We start from the raw sequence: 25,006 nt of genomic DNA, 5'->3' as shown, positions 1-25,006 counted from the left end.
ATCCGAAACAACCCATGAATTCTGTTTTCCGTGGACTCTTTTCCCTCCCGCTTCCACCTTCTTTATCATTATTATTCCGCCAATCTAAATGGACAAACAAATTGGGTAGTCCAAATCAAATCGTTGCATATTTCTTTATTACTGATCCAAGTTCATGCAATTTGTTATTCATTATATTATCCTCTCCGTTCCAATATTAGAGTCGTTTTTTGAAAATCCAACTTTTTATGGATACATAGTAATCATTATATTTATAGGAGGTGACATTAATAAATTTATATATGTATCTTTTAAATTCAAAATATTCTCTTGACAAATGTGTATCGGGATTTTAAAAAGTTATTTTTTCAAATGGTAAGATTGAAAATCATGTGTTAAATATGAAATGATGATTCTTATTTTGAAATATTAATAAAGTGAAAACACGGCGCGATGACAATGGAACGGACTACGGAGCAGATAGTATTTTCATTGTGGGGAGAGCGGACGAAAGGGGCTGTTTTCCCCTTTCTTTCTTCAAAGTGAACAACAAGTTATACACCCTGGCTCGGATCTTTTTTTATCCATTTTTTTACGTTTTCCTCTTCAAATTAAACAAAAATTTATAACCCAACTCTCAATCTTTTTCTCCTTTCCCTCTTCAAATTGAACAACAATTTATGCAGCCCAAGTCAACGGCTCAAGGATTGAGAACAAAAAAGAATATACAGTAAAAACTGGTGACTCGATCCTTCACGGGCTCCTTCCCAGACCGAATTTAATAATATGATTTTTCCCCACTATCATATATTAGTGGATAAGATGTGTTCATATCGTATAAGAAAATAATGAATAAATAATTTTCAAAAAGAAGAATACCAAATCAATTAGAGGAACAAAGTATGAGAAAACTAGGTGTAACTTACCACTATTACTTTTTTGAAATATTTTATGAGCATCATCGGTTAGTGGCAATTTGGAGCGAGTTATGCTAAATATCATTGACAGAGAGATAGAAAAGTGCGCAACGAAAAAGGGGAAATAAGTTTTAAAAAGTTTAAAAGAAGAAGGGTATATTAAGCAGTGCATTAAATGACTGAAATTTTAAACAGCAAAGGATCCTCATGCTTCATATATATAAAGAGATGTAAAGTCAAGGTAAGCTTCCAAACTAAAACTGAACCTAAAAAGTTTGAGAGACACAAATCCAAAAATGATGGACTTGAGAATATTTTCCGGACAAGACTCGAGGGTATTGATCGATGAAAACCCATATTCAAGATTTTGAGGTCAATTTCTGTTTCTCATTTTAAAAACATTGGCATAAAAGCCTTGGCTGGATTCTGAAACTGTCAACCTCCAAAGTTGAGCAGCTGGAAATAGAACAGCAAAACATTCGAATCTTCAAATCCATGAAGCAAGGAAAAGAAACAGTAACATGGTAAAGAGACGGCGCTAACCACGAGCAGAGGAAAACGCGAGAAGGAAAAATTTTAATAAATATGCCTAGACAAAAAAGCTTCAACCAGATTTACAAAGACAATCCCTACTGCCTATCTACAAAATAGAACTAAAACTATCTAACAGCTTTTGCAAAGGCAAAAACTTGATATATACAGCAAAAAAAGAAAAAAAAAAAGTTTAATATTCATAGCCTCCTAGAGCGGGAAATATCCATCATGAATTTGTTGCTTCAGCTGCTATCTGCAAACAGCAATTACACATCGTGAGGAATATGAACAAACAAGGACCAAATTGCAGCAAGATGAAGAGTTAGAAAACTAATACTGTCTGCAAATATAATAGCTTCAGTCAATTCGTAGAGCACTTGTTTCATACAGAATCTCTTTAGAAGCTCAACAATTAAAATGGGAGGATTACTGGATAAGTCTAATACATGTAGAAGAAGTTCTGCTACAACATGCAAGAATATTAAAAGGGAATATAGCAGCCATCACCGTGCAAAACTTTGAACTATGTCGATTTGAAATGTATAGCAGGCATGTTTGCTTTCCTGTACTTCTCTTCCTAATTCATAATCTACACAAAATTCCAGAATCAAAATGAAATTTCGAAATTTGGTCAATTAAGACTCTCAGAAAACAATACGAAAGCAGATTTTCCCAACAAACATTATTATCCTCAAATGTGTGCAGGACAGCAAGCTTCAACACACAAGGCATTAAAACCGATTGAAATCAGAAAAATATACAGCAAACCATTAAGAAAAAATGTACCTATGTTCATGACATCTTAGACGAAAAAAGTTGCAATGTGTCCTCACTCAAGCAACTAAGCAACTCCGAGTTTAGGATCTGCGAGTATTTCACATCACGAACACATTTCCGAGACTTTAGACGCTGAACATCCACTAAACAAGGCAACTGTTGCAAGACCAAGTCACCTGTTACTTCATCCCCAGCAGCATACAACGATTTCAGATTCACTCTGTCAACTATAGCAGATTTCGGTAGCCGAATGTCATTTACACTTGCAGAAGTAGACCTTAATTTATGATATCTTTGAGCGCTACCAACTCTCTTGTAAAGGACATGAGAACCCTGTACTCCTTGCCCCAAGAGAGAGGCGGATGGAGTGGACAACGAAGGCGAAAGGTTTACTCCTGCTGTCTCAACTCTAGGACGAAAAGAAGCAACAATATCCCCACATTTAGGACCATAAGCAAGAGATATACAAACACCTTCATTCATTGATTCTGGAATCAAAAAAGACCTGCAATGTAAAGAAGAAAGTTCATGGAATTTTCTGTTCTCAAAAGATATAAATATATGAGACAAATTCAACACATATTTCTAAAAAATTGGCAGCGTATACTTATCTAATCATAAGAGAACTGTTGCAAAAAAGAGACACAAATATAGACAAGCATTGTAGCAAAATCATCCATTCCAATAAAGTATCTGAAAGCAACAAAACTTTTCATGCACAACATATCCTCGCCTACGTGTGCTAGGCGTAATACAAACAAAAATCATTAAATCTTTGTAAGTTTCACCAGATATATCAAGTGCAGTAGCAATTGCAAATGCCCTCGCAAGTAAGGTGCCTACCCATATCCAAAGAGCTAACATCCACTGGAACTTCTTGCTGACCCAGTGAATGGATTAACATGGTTAACAATACCATGCTATTTCAAATCATCTCTCAACCATGTGCAGAAAACCAAATTCCGATGATGCTCTAAGGAAGTAACTTAAATAGGTCAAGGGTTAAAACAATGAACTCCCTCGGAAGGAAGCTTCCAGTTGGCAGTTAAAGTTGTTACAAAGGCAGAGATCCGGTCGGAAGTGCAACTTTCAAATTGCAGCCAGTCCCACTTTTCGGCTGCATAACTACAGCAATCTAATGGTTCAAAATATAATTATCCATACCCTAATGCATACCTTCGAGGCAACTTATATAAACAACTCTTTTCTTAGTCAGTCCACCAAATCCCAGTATACCCATAAGAGTATCATTAGGCCCAAGGAATAGAAAACAAAATTTTCTTTTATAGAAAATAAACAAGAGCCAAAGAAAATGTTTTCTGAGGGGAGAGAAACTCCATAACAGAAATATAATCCCTAACGCAGTCATCATGTAGGATAAACAAGTAAAAACAAGAGCAAAATCACTTTTCTGCAGTCATTTTCAAATCCACGAATCTTTAGAACCTTAAAAATGCCAATTAAGTATGAACAACATAAATTACTTAGAAAAAAAATGAGGAGACATACTTTTCTTCGCTGCAACCAAAGTTCCAATGGCACAAACCAACGGAGGAGGCAGTTAGAACTGATCTAATACCAGAATTGACAGCGAAGTCAGCTGAAAGAGAGAGCACAGTATGAATTGGGTTGCTTGTCAAGCCAATCATTGATTCCACAGGTCTCAAAGTTTGACGCAGGTCAAATTCCAATACCATGCCATTCTGTAACCATTAAGAATTGAAAGTATATGAAAATTGGGTTTTAGGTAAGCATGCTTAATTGAAAGGAAAGTGAACTCTTAGGACCTGTAACCCAGCATATACATAATTCGAATTATTGAGATCCCATGTACACGACCAAGCAGCAGCCTGGAAACCCAAGATTTATCAGGCCATTCATCTATCCCAGAATTATATAATCAAACAAATAGCAAAGTGATCTGAACAACATCATATATTTTCAAAGTATACAAAAAGAAAACAGAAACAGCTGCTGAGATACACATGAACATCTAGTCTAACTGATTTGTCATGAAGCCATAAGTTTAATCCACCTTTCTAAGACATATATCACATCTCAGATGAAATTTTCCAAAGGCATTTCAATTTTTCATGATATTAGGTGAACTCTGAAACTTTATTCTCACATTAGTTTTTTTCAATAAATGTTTTTGGTCATGCATATCCTCTTCTCTGGAGAAACCAAGTGATGAAGCAAACACTGTTTCAAATTGTTGGGACGAGCATACATGCAGAAGTTGCAAGATATAGATAGCATCAAAGGCTACATATAGCACCTACGTTCTCTGCTGAAATTGGAAGGATAGGTTAAAAAAGTTAACAAGGAGATCTGAGACTAAAGATCTTACCGGTAAGTCATATGTGACAATGGTATTGTTGCTTTCCGTGCTGTGACAAATATTTTTGGGGGCCCGGCCCAGGGGGTTGGGGGAAGGAAAAAAGAAAGCATAAGATACTTCAGTTACAGAATGCACTATAAAAGCTGCAGATGCAGTCTTTCTTGAGAAGACCCACCCTTCTTGCCAAAGGGTTATATCTATAGATATTCATGATGCACAAGGAAAAAACATATGCACATACAGAGATTGAAAAAAAAGCTCCACCTAAGAACGTATAATTTCTTTCCCAAGGAAGCCAATAGTGCAAGTTTAGCATGAGGGGAAATACGTAAATCCTTGATAACTCTGGTGCTTAGAGGAAGCTGAATGTTTTCTCTTGCATGTGGAGCCAATAAGCTTATCTTCAAAACCATTGCACACAAAAAGGCAAAGAAAGGTCAGAAGGATATCAAACATTGAGCTAAATTATCAATACTAGTGATTTCCATCCAAAGTCTGGAGAATTTTACTTTGGTAAGCTCATATGGTCCTGCCATGCCAGAAAGCCTTCGAGCAACCATCGTAGTTTGACTATGAACATCCACATCAAAGAATCGAGCACCCTCAATGTGTAAGTCCGTCTGTGAAGATCACAAACACTATGCAAGTCTATAAACAGGCATAAATGCTCTTGAACATTTCAAGATAAAAGGGAACTTCGAAAAATGCCAAGCAAACAAAAAACAAAAAAGTGACCTTCAGAAGTGCAAAGTGTTACACTATATCACAGAATTTCAGAGTCAACAGTTAAAATTGCTAAACACCTAATATGAACAGCAAAGAAGATAAAAAGCACGATTCAAGACAACTTTTGTGTTTGGATACCCATGTGGAAACTTGAAAGCATCAGTTTCCAAGTTTGCAGCAACCCTTTAACTTTTTAACATGATATATAAGGCCATAAGCCACTGCAATGGCTTACATATGGCACCTACATCACTCCTACTTTATTGCTAAGTTCGGCCTTACATATGGACAATGGTAGCACACTTCTATGTCCAATAATCCAAAGGCGACTACAACGGCACATGTTCAATATAGTGTTTCAATCTCTTGTTTGTCTGAACGCTGAGAGTATTGCTGAATTTTCAGTCATGTGAAGCAATTGATTCATCCATTTAAACTCATCTCCAGAAGATGCTTCTCTCAGAATCTATATGACTAAGATAGCACCACAGTTTATAAGAAAGATGAATCTAAATAATACGTCATAACCAACTTTATCAGGTCAGAAGCATTTCCTATTCATTTGATATACTTATAATGATCTATCTGAGACCCTTTAAACAGTTTTAACCATTACTTAAATACCTTTTTTTTTTAATTATGCTGCCAAGCAGAAGGGCAACTCCCATTTTCAGATATTAGAATGATAAAAATCATAGCAGTTAAAGATAACGGGATAAAGCCATGACAAAAGGTAACAAAAATTGCTTTCCTCTCTTCAGTTGTCATATCAGGATCTCAGAATGAAGCAAAGTGGGCTCTATAGAAAAAGACACACCAAGCACGCACATAAAACATATTAGCAGCTAGAACACAAAACAGCTATCCTGCTTAGAGTGTAGGATTGTAGGAGATGAGAGAAAAGGTCAAACCTGCAACAGAAAACCATTTGGACATTCTTGGTGGCCAAACTCTGTAAAACAAATGCCTACAAGTCATATATGGGTACTAGAATCTTCACTGCAAGTCACCAATCAAGCTACACAAAGAAAAGCAAAAAGTCCAATCACCAATCAGAGATTGTCCCTCAACTGTTTACCAGAAAAGGGTTGTCCTTTGCAATCCTGACTGGTATAGGGCAATCCTGATTGCACTATTGACATGTTTTCCAACAATCCCTCCAAATAAGTAGCTTTCTGAAAAACAGTCAATGGTTCAGATGAGAATAATATCAAAGGCCAGAATAAAGAAACTAAGAACATTGTCAATCCCAATTAAAACTGTAATAAAAATGCTTCTACTACTATAAACATTTTGGGAGGGGCCTAAATGCCTCAAATATAAGATCTTAGTATGTCTTCGCCACAAAAAGAAAAAAGAAAAAAAGTTCTCAGACTTTAACCAACAAAATTACAAACAGTGCTTTAAACAGAAGGAAAAGATTGAAACAAAAAAAAAATTCCTCCAACGTACCCTGGTATAATGTTATTAAAAGACAGCACGATTATGCATCAGTTAATGCAATGACCATAGCCACAAAGTATAGAAAAAGAAATGAAAGTGTGAAGTGTTTAAAACAAACAGATTCACATTATGATAAAAACTATCATAACTCATCCAGGAAAAAGATAACCAACTTTAAAGAAAATAAAATTACATCAAAGCAGGTCACTGGATTGGGGGAAGATAACAGCCATACTAAAACTTATGATGACAACATGTAGTAAAGAACGAAGACTATCAAGAAAAAGACATATCGTGGCTTCAAAACCCCATCTTATCCCACTCTGGAAGTACAAAAAATGAAATAATATACGAACTATTGAGAAGTAAATGTAAAAGAATGACATGCCTCTCTAAGGTTCTGTATCTGCATGCTCAAATCAGCTTCTCTCTTCTGCCACCCCTTTTCTTTCTTAGACAAGATCAGATTCTGCACAAATATTCAAGTTCAAGGAACTACCTATTTGAAGAAAATATGAAATAGCCTGTCTAAAGTGACAACTCTAATTTCAGAAGAAAGATAAAGTTTACCAAGTATTTGACACACTAATTCGGGATCATACAAGTGGAAGCTTTTCAAATGGAAAGTACAGAGTTAGGCGCTGCATTACAGAATATGATGCAAGCAGTCCAGAAATATTATTTAATTCAACTCTTTGTATGAGTTCAAGAATATAGTATTCCACATCCAAAGAACAAAAAACTTAACCCTCTTATATTTCCCTTACCTTCTTCCCCAAGGAAGTGCATTTAGATTCAAGAGATTGAACTTTCTGCAAAAATAAAAACCTCTGTCAACTAAAAAATATCAAAGATTTGCATCATATAATAGCATCTTTAAAATTAACATGACCTTTTGCAACTCTCCATCAACAACAACAATTCGAGAGGCATAAAGCACTCTGATATCTTCTAGTGTGCACTTCATGTTGCATTGAGGGCACTACACATGATGCACAATAAAAGCCACAGTTATGAAAGTAATACTCTAAACAGTGCTAGTAAACCTAGCAAAAAGGGGTCACGTTCAGTGAGGAGAGCACCTTCCCTTGACTTCCACATTGCTTCAGCCATCTTTTGATGCAAGACATCCCATATATATGACCACATGGAATACAGCTAAAAGGATCAAACAAAGCATTGAAACTACTGCCATTAGTTCACTTGTTTTAAATGCATAGCAGATAATGTAACAATATAATAGTTTGCAAGAACAAGTTTCTCTGCAATGATATGGTTGCTTGAGTAATTTTTTGTACATTTTCTATGGTTGGTGATGAAAACGGGCTTACACTGCTTCAAACTTTTGGATTATAAAACAACTCTACAAACAGTAGGGTGATGGATATAAAAAGCTAAGCACCACAGATTTAGTAAAATTGCAACAGTCCTAATAAATACTAGTATATGCTATTTACAGAACCCGTACTCCTTGCATTAGACGAAACAAAAATTTCAGTAATATAACCCAAAGTGGGAGTCTATTAATGAACCTCCATTTGACTTGCCCTAGGAAGATTTCCATGTTCTTGTAATGGACAACCAACAAAACAAAGGAATATAAAATTAAAGAGAAAGTAACCCATCCAATGCCTCCTTGATGAGCACCAACCAATATGAAATTTAACAAGGAAAATATGAATTAACCAGTAGACGCCAAAAGGATAGATAATTGCACGGACCAGACTTGATGATCATCGCCACTGGTCCAGGCCTCCAGGCAGATTGGGCAAAATAACCCGTCAAGCTCATCCCTATGCCAGTCTCCTTCACCAGGATTTTCCCATTTAGCATCCTTCAGCGGTGTCGCTTCACCCCTTTTAGACTTTTTAGGACTAGGCTGGTCCCTTGCTTCAGGTGCATCCCTAAAACCCTGATACTCACGGTAACTTAAACCATCCTGAGACGAAGCCGTCGTAGTAGTAGCACCACTGCCCTCCAAAACCCTACCTGCCGCTGGTCCCGGAAACATAACATTCTGCGTCCCAGCAGCAGCAGCGTCGTCGTCCTCGTCCTCTTGTTCTTCGTCATAGTAATCGATTTCCATAGGGTATGGGTCCTGAATCAATGGAATGTACATTGCGTAATACGGGTCTGCATCATCCGGCATAGAGATTCCTAAAAATAGATGAAAAAAATGAGAGAGAGAGAGAGAGAGAGGGTTAAAGACAGCTAAACAAGGTTTAAATTTGACGGGCAATTCAGTACCCGGATTTTGTTTGCAGTTGTGAAGTTCAGGAGTTGGAGGGAAAAAATTGCCTCTTTTTCCGTGTTCTATGGAGCGAACGCAGAAAAACCCAACCTGTATTTGTTTCACTATTAAAAAATTAATGGTTAGCATTATTAAACCCCGTCTTACCTTTCCCTTCTCCTTTCATTTCTTCTTTCTGACAAGAATCTAGAATAGTTACCCAAGTCGGTTTCAATCATCCTCGACCTCATCAAGTTACAAATTACCCTCCTCGTGATTACCTTTTTATACTCCCTCCGCCCCGTCATCTTACATGTCTTGGCAAACCTGCCCACAATTTAATTAAAAAAAAGTAATGAACCAAAACTTCTTAGCTAAAATATTTTTCTTTCCACGACTACTCCTCAATTGATTTTCTTTTAATTGGATTTAGAGTTTAAAAGATATAACTATCAAAGTTGATTAATCCACAAGGACTAAAATTTTATTGAGTACACAAAATCCAACAATAGATAGGCTTGTCAATGAGTCGGGTTCAAATCAAAATTGAATATTTTGAGTCCAAACCTGTTCAATTACACTTATTTCATATTCGACCCACATACCCAACGAATCTAATACTTGATCTCCCGAATCAAATTGATGGGGTCCGGATTCGGGCAGGTGAACCTGACAGACAAGTAATCACCATTTCAGCATTAGCTTGGTGATTAAAATAATTATCATTAAAAATAACATGTTGTTAAAGTTTTTCAATTTGAGTGCATTCGCCATTTCAAACTCACCTTCCTAAGAATTTAAAACAACACCCTATGGATTACAAAACACAAATTGCTCAAGATAGTCATTCCAGAGCCAATCACAAATTATTCTACAAAGTCACTTTAAAGCCAACATCAATAGGAATATAACAAATCATAACTTCTAAAAGATTCAATCAAACATTGAATACTCAAATACATTATCCAAGCATTTTAAAAAACAATGCTTGTGATTTAGATTATATGAGGAAGAATGAGAATTGAGCCAAACAAAATGCATAGAAAGAAGACCTTGATCAATATGTCAACCCTTTCTCAAATCAAGAACTAATAAAGATTCATTGATTCATTTATTGACTCGAGATCAAAAAGGATACTTGGCAAACTAATGAGAAAAAGGAAAAATTTACCTTCAGTAGCACAATTTTTTCTCCAAAAAGACGAACTCTAAAAAGCATAAAAGTATTTCAGCAGTAACATCAACGACGACGGACATTGGAGGCGAAGTTGAAAATTTTCGCGACATTACTCGAAAGGAAGACAAGATTGATACTGTGCTGCACTAGATTGGAGGGTGAAAGAGTTTTAGCACAGAGAAAATGGCGAAAGGGAAATCTAGAAATTTTTTTCAAAAATAAACGAAGATAAAAAAAATAGGAGAAATGGTGGTAGGTACTAGATAATATGTTTGTAGGATTTAAGTATTGGGAGTGTAAGATTATTAAATTATTAATATAAATATATATTTTATAAATATTATTTATTTAAACAGTACGAGTAATGTACAATCAAACATTAAATATTCAAATACATCATCCAAGCATTTTTAAAAATAATGCTTGTGATTTAAATTATACGAGAAAGAATGGGAATCCAAACAGACAAACTAAGTAGAAAGAAGACCTTGATTGCTATGTCAACCCCTTCTCAAATCAAGAACTAAAGATTCCTTGATTCATTTGTGGACTTAAGATCAAAATGGATACTTGGCAAACTAATAAGAAAGAGGAAAAGCTTCCCTGGGATAGCACCATTTTTTCTCCAAAAAGATGAATTCTAGAAAGCATAAAAATACTTCAGTAGTAGTGTTAACAACGGCGAAATTTGGAGACAAAAGTTTGAAAAATTTTCTGTCACTCCTCAAGAGGAAAACAAGATTGATGATGTGTTGCACCAGATTGGAGAGTGAAAAAGATTTGGGGTGCGTTTGATAAAATTAAAATCTGAAAACTAAAATCTAAAATCTAAAATTTAAAATTTGAATCAATTAAATTATTAAATTGTTAAGTAGTACATCAAATACATTTGAATGTATATCATATTCAGGTCCTGTTTAATAATTTAATTCAATACTTAAATTTAATGGATTCAGATATTAACATGTTCAGACGCGTCTGATAATAAAAAATTGAACATTTAAATTAATTAAATAAGACTAAATTTTTTAGATAAAATTTACTCCCAAAATTAAGTGATAAGTTATTCACTTATCACTGAATGTGATATACACTCAAATATATTAGATTTAATACATAACAATTCAATACTTTAATTAATTCCAATTTCAGGTTTTGATTTTTAGGTTTCAGTTTTATCAAACGCAGACTCTGTGATAAGTGAATAGTTTATCACTTATTTTTAGAAACGAGTTTTGCCTAAAATAATCAGTATCACTTAATAAATTCAGATGTTCCATTTTTTGTTCATCAAACGCTTATTAACATGTTAAGATCTGAATCTATTAAATTTAAGTATTGAATCTATTAAGTTTAAATTAAACTGAGTTATCAAACAGGTCCCAGTTAATTTAATCTCTAAACTTTTGTGTCTTAGTAGATTTAGGTGTTTTAGCCAAAGCATAATCGAGTCATAGTTCAGCAATTAGTGTATTTGGATAGTAAATTATTTGGAATAAATTTTTTCAAATTGTAAGATTTTTTTTTTGTATGATGTATTTGAGATAAAAAATTAATAAAAAAAAATATGTTAATGGTGCAAATAAATAAATTTTGACAAATAGTAGTCTACTGTCCATTTTTAGGGTAGGGTAATATCCTTCCCTTGAAAAACGAAACAGAACTACAGAAGGAGAGCGGAAAGCTTTTTCCTGGTTAGAAATATAAAGCCGGATTTTCTTGGGCGCGGAGGCTCATCGGCAAAGGAAAAGAACCGAAGAAAGTTGAAAAGAAATGTCACGGAGCATCTCGTACATTACCTCCTCTCAGCTCCTCTCCCTGAAACGTCGACCCAATATTGCCATCGTAGACGTTAGGTAACTCTTACCAACCATCAATCAATTTACTTACTGCTCTCTCTATCCCTCTATTACGTGTAGTTTCGATTCATTAATTGGTAGTAAGTACAATATCTTCACGAATTGCTTTCAAATCTTGAAACACATCTAAAGAGATGACGAAAGGAGTTACGATGGGCACATAGCTGGATCGCTCCACTTCGCCAGCGATACTTTTCTTGACAAAATCCCGAGTCTTATTGATGCCGCTAAAGGGAAGGACACCTTGGTTTTCCATTGCGCTCTCAGCCAGGTATTGCAGTTGCTAAAGCTCACGCTTTTGGTTTACTATTTCACTGTAGAACTTCAATATATATAAAAGTAGGTTTGCACTGCAATTTGTAAGAACCCACGATCTAATATCTTTTTTCTGCATTCTAGCGCTTTTTTTTTTGGCCCCCTTTTGCGTTGGTACTGTCTGTAAGTATTTTAATTTGATCCATTATCAGTGAAATAAGCATGACGATTGACGGGTTTTGTTGGGTATGTCAATTAGAGTGGTTTGTCTTGGCAGCTGAGTAAACAGCAAAACCGAGGACTCTGTCGGGTGGAATCTTGTAGAGAGCGTTAGTTTTGCAATTACACTTCCTACTAATATTTTGCTACACTGATTGCACTATGTTCTCTTGGCTAAAGTGGGAATGCATGAAGGACAGTATGCAGGACAATTCACTTTCATCCTGTAGAATGATAGTAAAATTGAGACCTATACTTGGTCTGCCTTCTCCATTTTTGGGTTCAGGAGTATCAAAGTCTTTAAGTTCTACAAGCAAGTATGCTGCTTGGTGCTGTTCTTTGGGACTCAGGTTTTGTTTGTTGTTGCATCATAAATTTCTCGATCATATAATTCTTAATTGCTTCAGAAGATCTCTACATTCAATTGGAAGAAGTCATTTATTCATGGCTTTTGTACTTTAACATCATAGGGATGGTGAGTATGCAAGTGTTGTTATGTTGGCGTATGTTAGTGTTATTGAATTGAATATGAGAACTGCACACGTAGTTTCGTTTGGATTGAGGAATTTGATGAAGAATTTGAAGTCCATCCAAATCGCCCTAGTTGTTTGGATTGTTTAATAAGCATCTGAGTTTGTAATACACCAATTATTAAAATATATTTTAAATACTAGAATAATTTGTAATTTTCGAAACCAAATACTTCCTAAATAACATAAACAACTAGAGGGATTTGAGAGGATTTCAAATCCTTAATCAAATCCCTCAATCGAAATACAAAACACCCAGCAAAAGTGAACTGCATTTGTTGAGCCTAGGGTTTTTGGGGTTGGGGGGGACAACAACAACAACCATCCTTTGAGCCATACAGTGAGACAACCTGGACAAGCAGTTGTCTGACTACGAGTTATAAATCTGGATAGACCACAAGTGACAATGGAACTGTTTTCCTTTTACTACCCAATTAATGATTTCTGCACTTTTCTTGTCGATCTCTTCATCGAATTAATATTTGTTTGAAAAAGCTCATCTCTCACTTTCTTGCGCTCTCTTTCGCTCTTCATGTTAGTTGTACTACATTAGCACCAATCTGTATCGAATTTGAATTTCTCTTGGTGTTTGTGGTTGACTTGGAGCATGGCACAAGGAAGAAAAGGAGGAGAAGTGGTTGTTGTTTGGCTGGGGGAGGTCTTTTTTTCTTTTTTTTGGGGGGGAGGGGGAGGGGTGTGTTGGGAGGGAATGATTAGTTATAATGCCACGGGTTTTTTGGTGTCGATATGTTTAATATTCTCCAGTTATGAAGCCATGGCAAGCCTTTTGTGACCAAGCACTCTTCTTTCGGTTGTTTATTTGTGAAGTTTTGAATTTAGATCTCAATGTAGCATTTTGAAAGTCCATAGGCATATTCCTGCTTTTCCAGAATCGCAATGGTTGACAATGGTAATTTTGCTTAAACTGTATTAGCAGTGAAGTATGTTTTGATCTGTGGTACGGTTCCAAGTTGCATCTCGCATGTGCCAAGGTTTGTGGCCTTGCGCTGATTCGAAATTAGACGCACTTCTGAGCTTCAGGGTATAGGCGCCTCTTCAGTGTCAAAATCCTGTATTCACTTTTCACTCCATGAATTTGATAGTAACAGGTTAGTCTTATTGTGGATCTTGGACAGAGAATTGACTGGCAAATGACTCTTCTGTAGGTTCGTGGACCAAGATGCGCCAGAAGGTTTGCTGATTATCTGGCTGAAATGAAAGAAGATGCCGGAATAAAAAATATTATGATTCTTGAACGTGGATACAACGGATGGGAAGCCTCGGGTAGACCTGTTTGCCGCTGCACTGAGATCCCGTGCAAGGGAGACAGCAGAGTACCTTCAGTTTAGATGTGGCTTTGCCTAAGGGGGACCTAATTGCCCTTGAAAGATATATACAAGCTGGAACTCAAATCCGAACAATCATATACGTGCTCCACGTAATATAGAATTTGGAAAGAAGCTTCAAATTTTTTGACCAGGAATGTATTTGTCATGAATGCGTTTTTATTTTTGAAAGGGAGAATCTACCAACATTAAGCTCAGTATCGTGGCCTCAACTGTCTAAGCTATGAGTTTGTGGCTGTCTCAGAAATATAGATTTTTTTTTAAAATCAAATCTCAGAAATATAAATAGATTTGAGATTGCTCGCCGAATCCAAGGTTCGTGTTTTTTATGCTTGAGAAGTGCCCAATTGATTCGGGCCGGAGGCAGACATTCCTCAAAGCAATCATTCAAACGGTTAATACCATTTGACTACTGTTACAGGTCATTGCTTTTAACGGTTTACCATGAGAAACCGACCGGCTCTTGCTGTTTATGATGAGATCCCAGCAAATTTCTCCTCAACAAGTTAACCCTTGTGCGGGTTTGGAAGTCACCGTGTCTCTCTCTTTCATGCGAATTTCCTTTACGGTTCCTTGTACGTGATTGAAAGTTTCCCCGCTTAAATTTCGTGCTTAACTCAAAAACTATCCATAAATGCAGCTATAGAGCACCCATTTCTCCTCGATCTGCAATTGGAGCTATAGCTGTTAGCCTAGGCCTATTATTGAACTTTCTACTTGCCGAAGGATCAATTACAAGAGAAAACTTCTTGTGATAAAGACGATTTTAAGGGTATAGTGTCATGAATTTAACAGTGATGGTGTATACACTATCAATATATATAAGATTTATTTTTAAAAAATAAGGATTAATCTTTGCTACACTGACAGTGCATACACACTGTCAACATTGGATGAATGAGAACTATGCAAAATTCGAATTTGAAATTTAACTTTTGCATACATGTCATGAATCTAACGGTGACAGTGTATACACTGTCAGCGTTGGATGAATGAGAACTATGCAAAATTTGAATTTGAAATTCAAATTTTGTACATATGTCATGAATCTAACGGTGATAATATATCCACTGTCAGTGTATATAAAATTTACTCTAAAAAAAATATGGATTAATCTTTCCTACATTGACAGCATTGGATGAATGAGAACTATGCAAAATTTAAATTTAAAATTCAACTTTTACACACATATCATGAATTTAACAGTGATAGTGTATATGCTGTCAGTGTATATAATATTTATTCTAAAAATAATGGATAAGAGCAGAATGTACATTTTTATACTTGCATTCTAGGGACGAAAGAGGGACACAAACAGATGTCTGCGTAATTATTTGTACATTTCATGACACTTTTAAAATATGTTATAATTTATCACAAACCATTAATATTCCTTTGTAATGGTCATACTATAACAAGTTACCTAATTATGTGAAATTGTAGATGTCAATTATGTCAAAATTACGTGTCGTGTGTCCCCGGAGGCTTGGTCTGGTGGCATGGGGGTGCTGAAGATGGGGTGATGTCCTTGGTTCGAGTCTCGGGCAGAGGATTAGTCTGCGGGAAACCCTAAAAAAAAAAAAAGTTACGTGTCATGATTTCAATAGTACATTTTCAAAATTTATACCGATAAATAAACTTGGACGTAAATTATTTTTGACTACCTTCCTTGCCTTTGTCCTCTAGCTATGAGCATGAACACTGCTATTATGGCCCTGTTTGACAAGTGAATTTTTTGGATGTTTGTCTAAAATTTTACTATAACTTACTGTAAAAGTTTTTTAAAAAATGTTTGAAGTGTATAAATTTTTAAATATTTTGAAGTGTATAGTTTAAAATTTTTGAGAAGTTTATCAAGGTTACTGTAACATAAACTTTTAAAAAACTTGTAGCAGATAAACTTGCCTGCCAAACAAGAAGTATATGTTGTGTACTAATAAAACTTGCGTGGTGTAGCGTTGAAGGTACGGCGGTTAAGACATAACGAGTTACAGCTTACGTTAAGAAGTTCATGGGAGCTTTTGCGATGGTTTCAAATTCAAGGGTTAAATTGCAATTGACCCCAAATTAGATAAAGTGCCCCGTCTCCAGCAGAAAGAGCAGAGCAATAGGAGAAACAATTGCGAACCGGCAGACGTCGAAACAAAGTTCGAAAAACTATCAAAAATGGTAAAACACTAAAACAGATTCTTTGAATTAAGGATCCTACAATCTTTAGAAACTTAAGTTTCATCACGTATGCTGGTTTGGTTTTGTTAATTTGTCAAATGAAAACAGGTGTGCCTAGCGTGTTTGTTGCCCCTATTCCTGGTCCCAATCGTCAACTTGTTGCCCCTCCTCTTCGATTTCATCATGGTACCAACATGATCCTTCACATATTGATTACAGTTAGCCTTCACATATTGTTATGCATATGATTGCTTACACGATTTCGATATTTTGTTTTTCTAAAATGATTTATTTGCCCATTTATACAATCTTCAGGGGAAAATATATAGGTTATTCGGTTGGGAATATCGGAAGCCGGAAAGGGCACCTCCAGCTTGTCCTTACAAGCCTTCTGCCACCAAACCAAACAGCAATTCGGTAAGTGATACTTCTAGTGGCTGCTTTTTGATCCATGAAGAGTTGGTTTCAGGTTTGACCTAAATCGACATTATTTCGCGAAGAGCTTTAGCAATCTAGTTTCTTTAGTAGCTTAGTTGCATAATGATGCTGAACAGTATCGGATTCAGTTAACTGTAGTAAGTATAATTCTCTAGAAAGTAGTGGTAGCTTATATTGGATTCTCTAGAACACAGGACTTACAAAACTCATCTCTTCTTTGTCCTCAGTAAATTTCATTTGAGTCTTCCTTCCCACTCTCTCTGGGACTTCTAGAAGCCTTTAACACTGGTTGTTCATCCCTTAAGTTTCTTTCATACCAAACAATAAAATTAGGAAAAAAATCTGGCTATGTGGTTATTTTATTTCTGCAGAGGAATGCCAAAATGTTAATTCAGAAACACCACACCTCGAGGAGTGAGCATTCGAATCTGTTGGAAGAGAGCTGCCTGTGTCATTAAGGCAATGGTGTTGAATAAGCTTTGCAGCCTGATTAACAGTTCCAAAAAATGAATTACCATCTATGAGTTTAGCTTGTCGGTTTATTTCATATCCTGAAGCATAATCCCTAGATTTGTCTTTCTGGCGCAAGCTGAGACATGAGAAGCCCTAGCTTTAAACCATTACAGCCAAGCAGAAACAGGAGTCAGGATAAGAAGTTCCGATCTTAATTCTTACAATGTTAAACCTTTAACAAAATATTTGCCAGACACACTGAATCTGGAAGCATTACAACAGATTCTTGAGCTATAAAGCTTCAAATAAAACCCTCTATAATTCGAAGTTCAATCAAACTTAGCAATTTTTTTTAAAAAAATAGTAATGTCTTTTTAGGGTTGGATTGTGATTTGACTCACCCAGTAGTTGCCATCTTCTGGCCTTGAGATGGAACTAAAGTGATTTTTTTACCTTAAGACTAGCCTTTTTCCCCCCTATAATATGTAGTTGTTTTCATTAAATGTAGATTGAATGGACCTTAGGAACTAATATGCCATAAGGTCGCATCTCTAGTTCATCAGCATGCAAAAAGCTTTTTATGTACTTGAGACAAGCAGGGTCCTTTACTTAAGCTTGGGTATCCCTTACTCAGATGAGTTAACGCTTGTAGGGCTAACCCAAGTTCACAACTCTTATGGTTGTTCTGTCCTGCTCATGCATGTGGCACACAATTTAGCAAGCATCCTCAGCTACATGCCCTTTTAATTACAGCCAGCCTTGTATCCTTTTATGACCTATTTCAACTCAAGCTTAGCTGATTTGAAACAACGAGAAATTTAGGCTTAGGCCTCGTTTAGCTCAAGTAGCCTTAAATGAGTAGATGATGATATGTTGACCACGTTGATACTCCTGAAAGTATGGTGTGGATACACAGGAGTAGGGTGATGTTATGTACATAACAGATCATTCATATCTATATGTAGGCAATGGAGATACAGCATTAACATGATGGTGTATGCATCAGACTGGGGCAATGATATGTACATATGTGTGAGTAGGGTGATAAGATGTACATCAACGCTGTTGAGGAACTTCTCTTTTGGTCTCTTAGAACTTCAATCAACTTGTAGACATTCATTTGATCTTTTATACCACTTCTTTGAGGCATAGGACGTTAGGGTGGCTATGTGATAGAGAAGAGAGTGAGGAGGTCAAGCCGATTACAGCAATTGAGGATCTCCTCCCGTTCTCCATGAGATAATAATTCTTAATTTTGACTTGTAGAAATGAAGTTTCTAGTTTCAGTGGTAGGTTGTGGGTTCATGAGAAATATTTTTTGAGGCCATCTTTATTCCGAAGGAATGGAATAAGACACTAGCTCATTGTTTAACAGTACAATTTGTTGCTGTTATTTGTTTCTTTGCAGTTCCATCTGCCCCGTTGTTTTCCTCTTATAGTATGTAACACGTACATCTTTCAATGCATGCCTTCCTTCTTTTTAATGGCAAAGTAGTCTTGTTTTGGAACAGGTTGCCAAAGCAGACTCTGTTGCTCCAGATAATATACAGAAACCAGCTCTGATAGATGATAGCAAGAAAGATTGAAGTTGGATTTTTAATGTGTAGTGCCCGAAATAAACAGGTGTGTAAGCCTCTGAGAAGAAAGGTTTCATATCTCTTGATGGAGAATTGTATCAGATCTCTTTGGTGAATAAAGGTTGCTGAGACTAGCAAATGCTATCTGTGTCATTAAGGATGATTTTGGTTTTCTAGATCGACATTTAGTTGTTTGAAGATAGTATTTTCCTATAACAAACTATATGTATACACAGGCACTTCGAGAAAGGACTTGAGATGTGGAAACTATTCCTGTCTGCAGCAAACCAGGAAAAGTTTCTCGTTCCTATTGAGCTGACGGCAGTATGTGTTTGTGTATGCCGCATGATAATGTGGTCCGACTTGGGCCAGTAGAATTTGTTTCCACCAGGAGCCACACAAATTTGGCCTCATGTTTTATACTTTCTGGAGCTTAGGGCTTTTCTTGGGAAGGGAATTTTTTTTGTGGTTTTTTGGTTTTTGGAAGGGGAGGGGGGGGGGGGGTTGTGTGTGTGTGTTGGGTCGTTGCTCTAAATTTGTAAATTTTCTTGTTGCCATTGGAATTTTCATGCTTAAGATTAGTTCTGGTCAAGTTTCTAAACTAATATTACAAAGTCTTCAAGACTCAGCTTTGCTGATAAGAATATTAGTCAGGTAATGTTGAGGGCCTTGGTTTGACACTCAATAATGTCTCTCTTTTTTCCCTCCTCCCATGTAAGGCTTAGAGTCTTCTCTTGAATCTTAAGAAAAATGATAACAACAGGCCGAGTTTGAAAATACTATATATAATACTAAGCAGGATTTTTGTGATGCTTTCAATAGAGGAGAGTGTTTGAGAATACCACAAGGTCACCTAGCTAATAACCTCTATAGTTAATTGAGCTCTGGGCATAGAATATTTGCATTCTGCACTAACGGTTAATAGGAAGGTCGGTATGACAATTGACTTTCCGGAACCTCCAATGGGAATCAATGGTGTGTGTGATTACACGTTTTCAAGAGTTTACTCATTCAAAACCATAATTGCACTCTACGCTGCTACTTTGCAGTGAGTTAAAATTTCATTGTAATTTTTCCTCTTGCTGTCTTCTATGTCTTTGGTTGGGAGCTAGGAGCATTCTCAACAAAAAATTTTTTTTTTTTTTGGGTGCTAAAACAAGAGATTACTGAAATTCGGTTGCTATGTTGGGGAAGTTGGGAATGGGTAATAGCAGTTAAGTACTAGTTCCCCAAATACGTCACTGCTGACGTGCTTTGGTTGAATATGGTGAAAATTACAACATGGTCATGCTTGAAATATTTCTCAAACACTACCAGTTTGGTGTCCATTATGCATGCTCGTCTATTATATTCGTTGATAGATTTCCGAATAGATGAGCGTGTCGCGATGGTGGTTTGAGCTATATGTCGGTGTCGGTCTAATTCTTTATTGTCCTTGGAATGGAATGTTTATCAAAAGGCAATTTGTATATACTTTTAGCTCTGACCTTCTCGTGCCACTTCACATGCGAACAGAATCCAACGGTTTGGACTTTGGAGTCGTGCAAAAATAAGCCAAACAACGGGACTTGTCCATCAAAATCTACCCTCGGGACTTCTTAAATTAGGCATTAACCCAGGCTGCTCATTCACCATGGCTTCTATAATAATACCCCTAAATCGAACATGTCTATCAAAATCAACCACCCTTAAGACTTCTTAAATTAGGAATTAACCCATGCCACTCACTCACCGTGGTTTCTACAATAACAACCCCTAAATCATTTAGTAAGACTGACCTTGTATTTTTTAATATATTGACCGTCTATCCATGATTTTCACTTCACTAAGTGTAAAAAATGAGAGTTCTACAATATATTTCCAATATCATGCCAATGAATATGAATTCACCATTGGATATGTCAAAAAGGGTATTATTAGTCTCTAGATGATTTTAGAAGTTTGAATTATCGAATGGTGTATCAGGAGTTTATTAGATTACAATTATGGATATGGTATACGAAGAGGGTGGTATAATTTCATCCCAAAAAAAAATGTAGTATAAATTTGAATATAACGAAATTAGCCCTACTTATGAGATGTTATTTTCAAACCACAATTTTTGAGAATTAACTAACTTTTTTTATTTGGGAGAGAATTTTTGCAAAATGGTTTTAAGTGACGGACACTATTTTACAGGGAGGCTAAAAAATGGGGGAAAATGGTTTTTTTTTTTCCTTTTTAACAATGGAGGAGTAGTGGTGATCACTGATCTTTTCTTTTTTTTTTTTCTAGAAAACAATTATAAATTTTTATTAAATTTTCAACACTAGATAGTATTTAAGCAAAGGTTCAATCAGTTTTGCATGAGTATATCCGACACTTAAGGAGTGACGAAAATTCTCTCCTCATATGCTAATGTGCGTAGTGGTGATCAGTGATCAAGTTGGTATCGTTTTATGGTTTTCCCATTTTCCAATCTGTAATAATGAATAGTGTATGTATCTTGGTGTTTGAGATACTTCCAGTGCGTTTTTTCCACTTGCTAAACGCACGTGTTAAATGTGCGTTACCTTTTCCCAAAGCACACTAGTGCTAGTGCTTTTTTGCACACTTGAACACTTACTTTTGTGTGTGTGCTTATTTTAAAAACATATAATTAATTATATTTTTTACAATAAATTATTGTATGTAAAATTATATGTGAGAGCATGTGTATTTAAAGAAGGGACATGGGTAGTTGGAGATGGATGCATTGGACCTGTGGCTGACTTTCACCGTAGATGAACCTAAAGTTAGATGGGTCAATCTCGACCATCCATCAAATTCTCAACACCTGAGAATTCCCATTCTAGTTGTGCCTTTGTTTTCTTTTTCCGCGTATAGTTTGCGATTATTGCTCGCTTGTAACTGTTTGAGCTTTTCACGTTGCATAAAGTAAGATGTGGGAGGGAGGCTGCCTATGACGATCGAAGAGAAATTCAGAACAAAAAAAAAAAAAAAAAGGGGCAATTGCTTCCTGTTGGTAAGTGAGTACCCCTGGCCTTTTTTTTTTTTTTTGTGGTAGAAGTAGAGCTCTGTATCAGACTCTGCCTCCACATGATGTGTGCGGCCTCCTTCAGTGGGGACTGTTGGAATTTTGGCTTAGTTAAATCATAAATGTGGCAAAAGCATGTCGTCATGGTATTGCATCACGCAGTATTATAATATTACTGCTCTTAAGCGGGGATATATATATATATATAATAATAATAATGGTGGTGAAAGAGAAGAAAGCAACTGGAGGAAGACATCTAATAGTGGCCCTGCCCCCATTCTTTGCTCTCTTTCTTTCGTTCGAGTCTGACAAAGAGCCCATGACAGCCAACAACGTTGTTGGTTTGCCCTAAACAAACAACACACCAGAAATATATATATATATATATATACATCTAATAATTATATATTTTGGAGGGTGGCTTAGGGTTAGGCATAGGTGGCGGTGTGCGTCTGTATCGCACATTGAATTACGGAGTGGGACGCAATGTTTTAAAAACCGGACCGTTAATTGAACCGGTAAAGTGAAAGGGTCGAGATTCAACCGGTCGGATCGGTTCAACCCCGGTTCAATGAATTTTTTTAAAAATAATTTATATAAATATATATATGCACAAAATAAGACATGTAATGGATAATTTAATACTTTATATGATGAAAAGTTTACTATTTTCGAATAACCTGGATTTTTAAAAATAAATTTTTTAAATTATAAGTTAAAACAAATAAATTTCATCTCAATTTCAATTATATCTATCAAAAAAATCTTAAATCCAATCCAAAAATATCACAATATTTGAAATTATACAAAATTCACGTCTATACGAATTTAGACATTGTGAACTTAAATTTTAATTTACATTTTGGAATTTAAATTTACAATTTAAAAAAGGAAGTTTGGAGTTCGAAGAAAATCAAGAGAATTGAAAATAGAAATGCAAATTTGATAAGAAACAAAAAATGAGATAAAAGTGAGTGGTTGTGGTATTAAATAAATTGGATTAAAGAAAAATAATTCTTTTTTAACTTTTTTAAATTTAATGGACAAAAACAAAATTAAAATATGGAAGAAAACATCAATAAATTAAAAATAAAGAGGTTTGATTAAAAAATGAGTGGCAAAAGAAAAGATGATAGAGAGAGAGAGAGAAAGAGTTGAAGATTAAAAAGAAAGAGCCATGAAATGATGATATTTTGTAAGAAAAATGGAACAAAAGAAATATGAGTATTTGTTTTATATAAATAAGTTATCAAAAAAATCTAATAAGATGTGATGGTGCAATGGTTACTACATTGGTCTTCTATTTCAAAGGTCTTGAGTTCGAATCTTAATAACTACATTTTGCAAAACTAAAAAAAAAAAAAAAGTGGAAAACTCAAAAACCGGGAATTACCGGTTCAAATCCGGGTCGGAGGTTTTCGCGGTCCGACCGGTTTTTGACCGGTTTCTTGACAAAGTCAAACCTAGCATTGAACCGGACCGGAGCCATGGCCGGTTCGCGGTTCAACCGGTCGAACCGGCCGGTCCGGTCCGGTTTTCAAAACACTGGTGGACCTTACAATATATTTACGTTGTATTGACTGGCCCCATCTTGCGCTCGATGTAAACCATGTCCCACGCATTCCTCTTCGCCTTTCCTCTTGCTGGAGAGTCATATTTGAAACTAGGGATGTAATCGAGCCGAGTCGAGCTCGAGTATCACTATACTCGAGCTCGACTCGACTCATACACACAGAGGCTCGAGCTCGACTCGAGCTCGATCGAGCCAAGAAAATCGATACTCGAAGATCGACTCGAAGAATTTCCTCAGGCTCGAGACTCGACTCGATAAGGCTCGATCTTTAATCGAGCCTTATCAAGTCGAGTCTTATCAAGCTTTTTGACTCGATTTGACGAAAAAAACATATCAAAGGTGATGTTTTGGGAAGATTCAAAGGCAAGCAAGTAGCTATCAGCTGGAGTAAATGAGGCATAAAATCCATGATTCATCAATACAAATACAACTAAAAGTATCCACATTCTACCTCCCACAGTTAGCATCTTTAACACCCCTAAAAATCAGATTCACCACAAAGAAGAATAGAGAAGAAAAAAGGGAAATTCCCACTTGCTGGATTGCTTGACATGAAACTTTCAAATTCAGCAATTACCCACCAACGGTAGGTGCCCACAAGAGCAGAAAATATGGATGATTCTAATTCCTCGGATCATAGTTCCTAAGTGTGCTGCAAAAGTACCCAAACTAACCAAAATTCCCCACAAAATTTCAAAACTCAGCAAAACATGAGCTGAGCCACCAAATTGAGAGACAAACAATTATCTCAAACAGCCACAATATCCCAACTACCACAAGCTCAATTCAGAAACCAATGCCAAGATCTATCCAGAAATTCCTTTTCCCTACAAATATCACTAATTACTAACTAAAGAAAGCTGCTTTAAACAAGAACATGTCAGAAAAATATGTTCCTGGTTCAGAAATGGACCATAGTCCAGCAGAATTACAAGTGTTTGAACAGGATATAGAAGAATGAAGTTGAAAACTCTTGTATTGAGAAAATCCACGGTTCAGTTTTATAATTGGTGTTGGATCAAGCAATTTTACCAGAAATCAGGGAAACCCTCCCTTCTGTTTCATACTCATTCTTATCAATTGGGAAAATAATATGTAGATACATTAATGAAAATCTATTACTTGCATGCTCCTACTTACATGGCATGCTGTTGAGACTGTAGAATTGACGACTTCTGCTTCTGTTGTTGATTATGGGGTTGATTAGTAAATAGACACTACTGTATCCTTCATTCACTCTCCAAAATATATATATATATATATACCAACAACGAAAACAATTGAAATAAAATCTATAAATTCTGCAATATGCTGATCTAATTATCCATTTCACTGCTTTTAATTTCGGATTGTTTTAAAGGACGCCCCCATTGTCGCTGAGCCATTGCCATCTTTGACGAATATGCCTCCCCTTCATCTTTTCTGTTTGAGGAACGATTTCTGATCA

General features: G+C 36.0%; 3 protein-coding genes across 4 annotated transcripts; 2 read left to right on the top strand and 1 right to left on the bottom strand.

Annotated features, from left to right (window-relative positions):
• Positions 1-1,447: 1,447 nt before the first annotated feature.
• On the bottom strand, positions 1,448-9,182 carry LOC113772781 (E3 ubiquitin-protein ligase RFWD3). Of its 2 annotated transcripts, XR_003468702.1 has the most exons (16): positions 8,965-9,182; positions 8,439-8,874; positions 7,800-7,875; positions 7,610-7,699; positions 7,485-7,529; positions 7,106-7,186; positions 6,353-6,449; positions 6,186-6,226; positions 5,058-5,168; positions 4,813-4,949; positions 4,558-4,597; positions 3,995-4,057; positions 3,717-3,910; positions 2,217-2,712; positions 1,938-2,019; positions 1,448-1,683 (listed from the first exon to the last, which is right to left on the bottom strand). XR_003468702.1 is itself a non-coding variant. In XM_027317257.1 (15 exons), exons 1-14 carry the CDS (start codon positions 9,095-9,097, stop codon positions 2,223-2,225), a joined length of 2,034 nt encoding a protein of 677 aa, XP_027173058.1. In that variant the 5' UTR covers positions 9,098-9,182; the 3' UTR covers positions 1,448-1,683; positions 2,217-2,222. The 2 variants fall into 2 exon arrangements, 1 of the variants encoding a protein (XP_027173058.1); XM_027317257.1 differs by lacking the exon at positions 1,938-2,019.
• A 2,596-nt stretch (positions 9,183-11,778) lies between these two features.
• Positions 11,779-14,530, top strand: LOC113775163 (dual specificity phosphatase Cdc25). The gene is made up of 3 exons (XM_027319922.1): positions 11,779-11,980; positions 12,116-12,254; positions 14,154-14,530. Exons 1-3 carry the CDS (start codon positions 11,898-11,900, stop codon positions 14,334-14,336), a joined length of 405 nt encoding a protein of 134 aa, XP_027175723.1. The 5' UTR covers positions 11,779-11,897; the 3' UTR covers positions 14,337-14,530.
• Positions 14,531-16,382: 1,852 nt separating this feature from the next.
• On the top strand, positions 16,383-19,392 carry LOC113774730. The gene is made up of 4 exons (XM_027319341.1): positions 16,383-16,502; positions 16,611-16,688; positions 16,818-16,919; positions 18,905-19,392. Exons 1-4 carry the CDS (start codon positions 16,500-16,502, stop codon positions 18,977-18,979), a joined length of 258 nt encoding a protein of 85 aa, XP_027175142.1. The 5' UTR covers positions 16,383-16,499; the 3' UTR covers positions 18,980-19,392.
• Positions 19,393-25,006: the final 5,614 nt, after the last annotated feature.

This window comes from Coffea eugenioides, chromosome 6 (genome assembly GCF_003713205.1).
Source record: "Coffea eugenioides isolate CCC68of chromosome 6, Ceug_1.0, whole genome shotgun sequence".
Lineage (NCBI taxonomy): Eukaryota > Viridiplantae > Streptophyta > Magnoliopsida > Gentianales > Rubiaceae > Coffea > Coffea eugenioides.
Note: the sequence above shows the minus strand (reverse complement) of the source record. Positions and strands in the feature narration are given on the sequence as shown.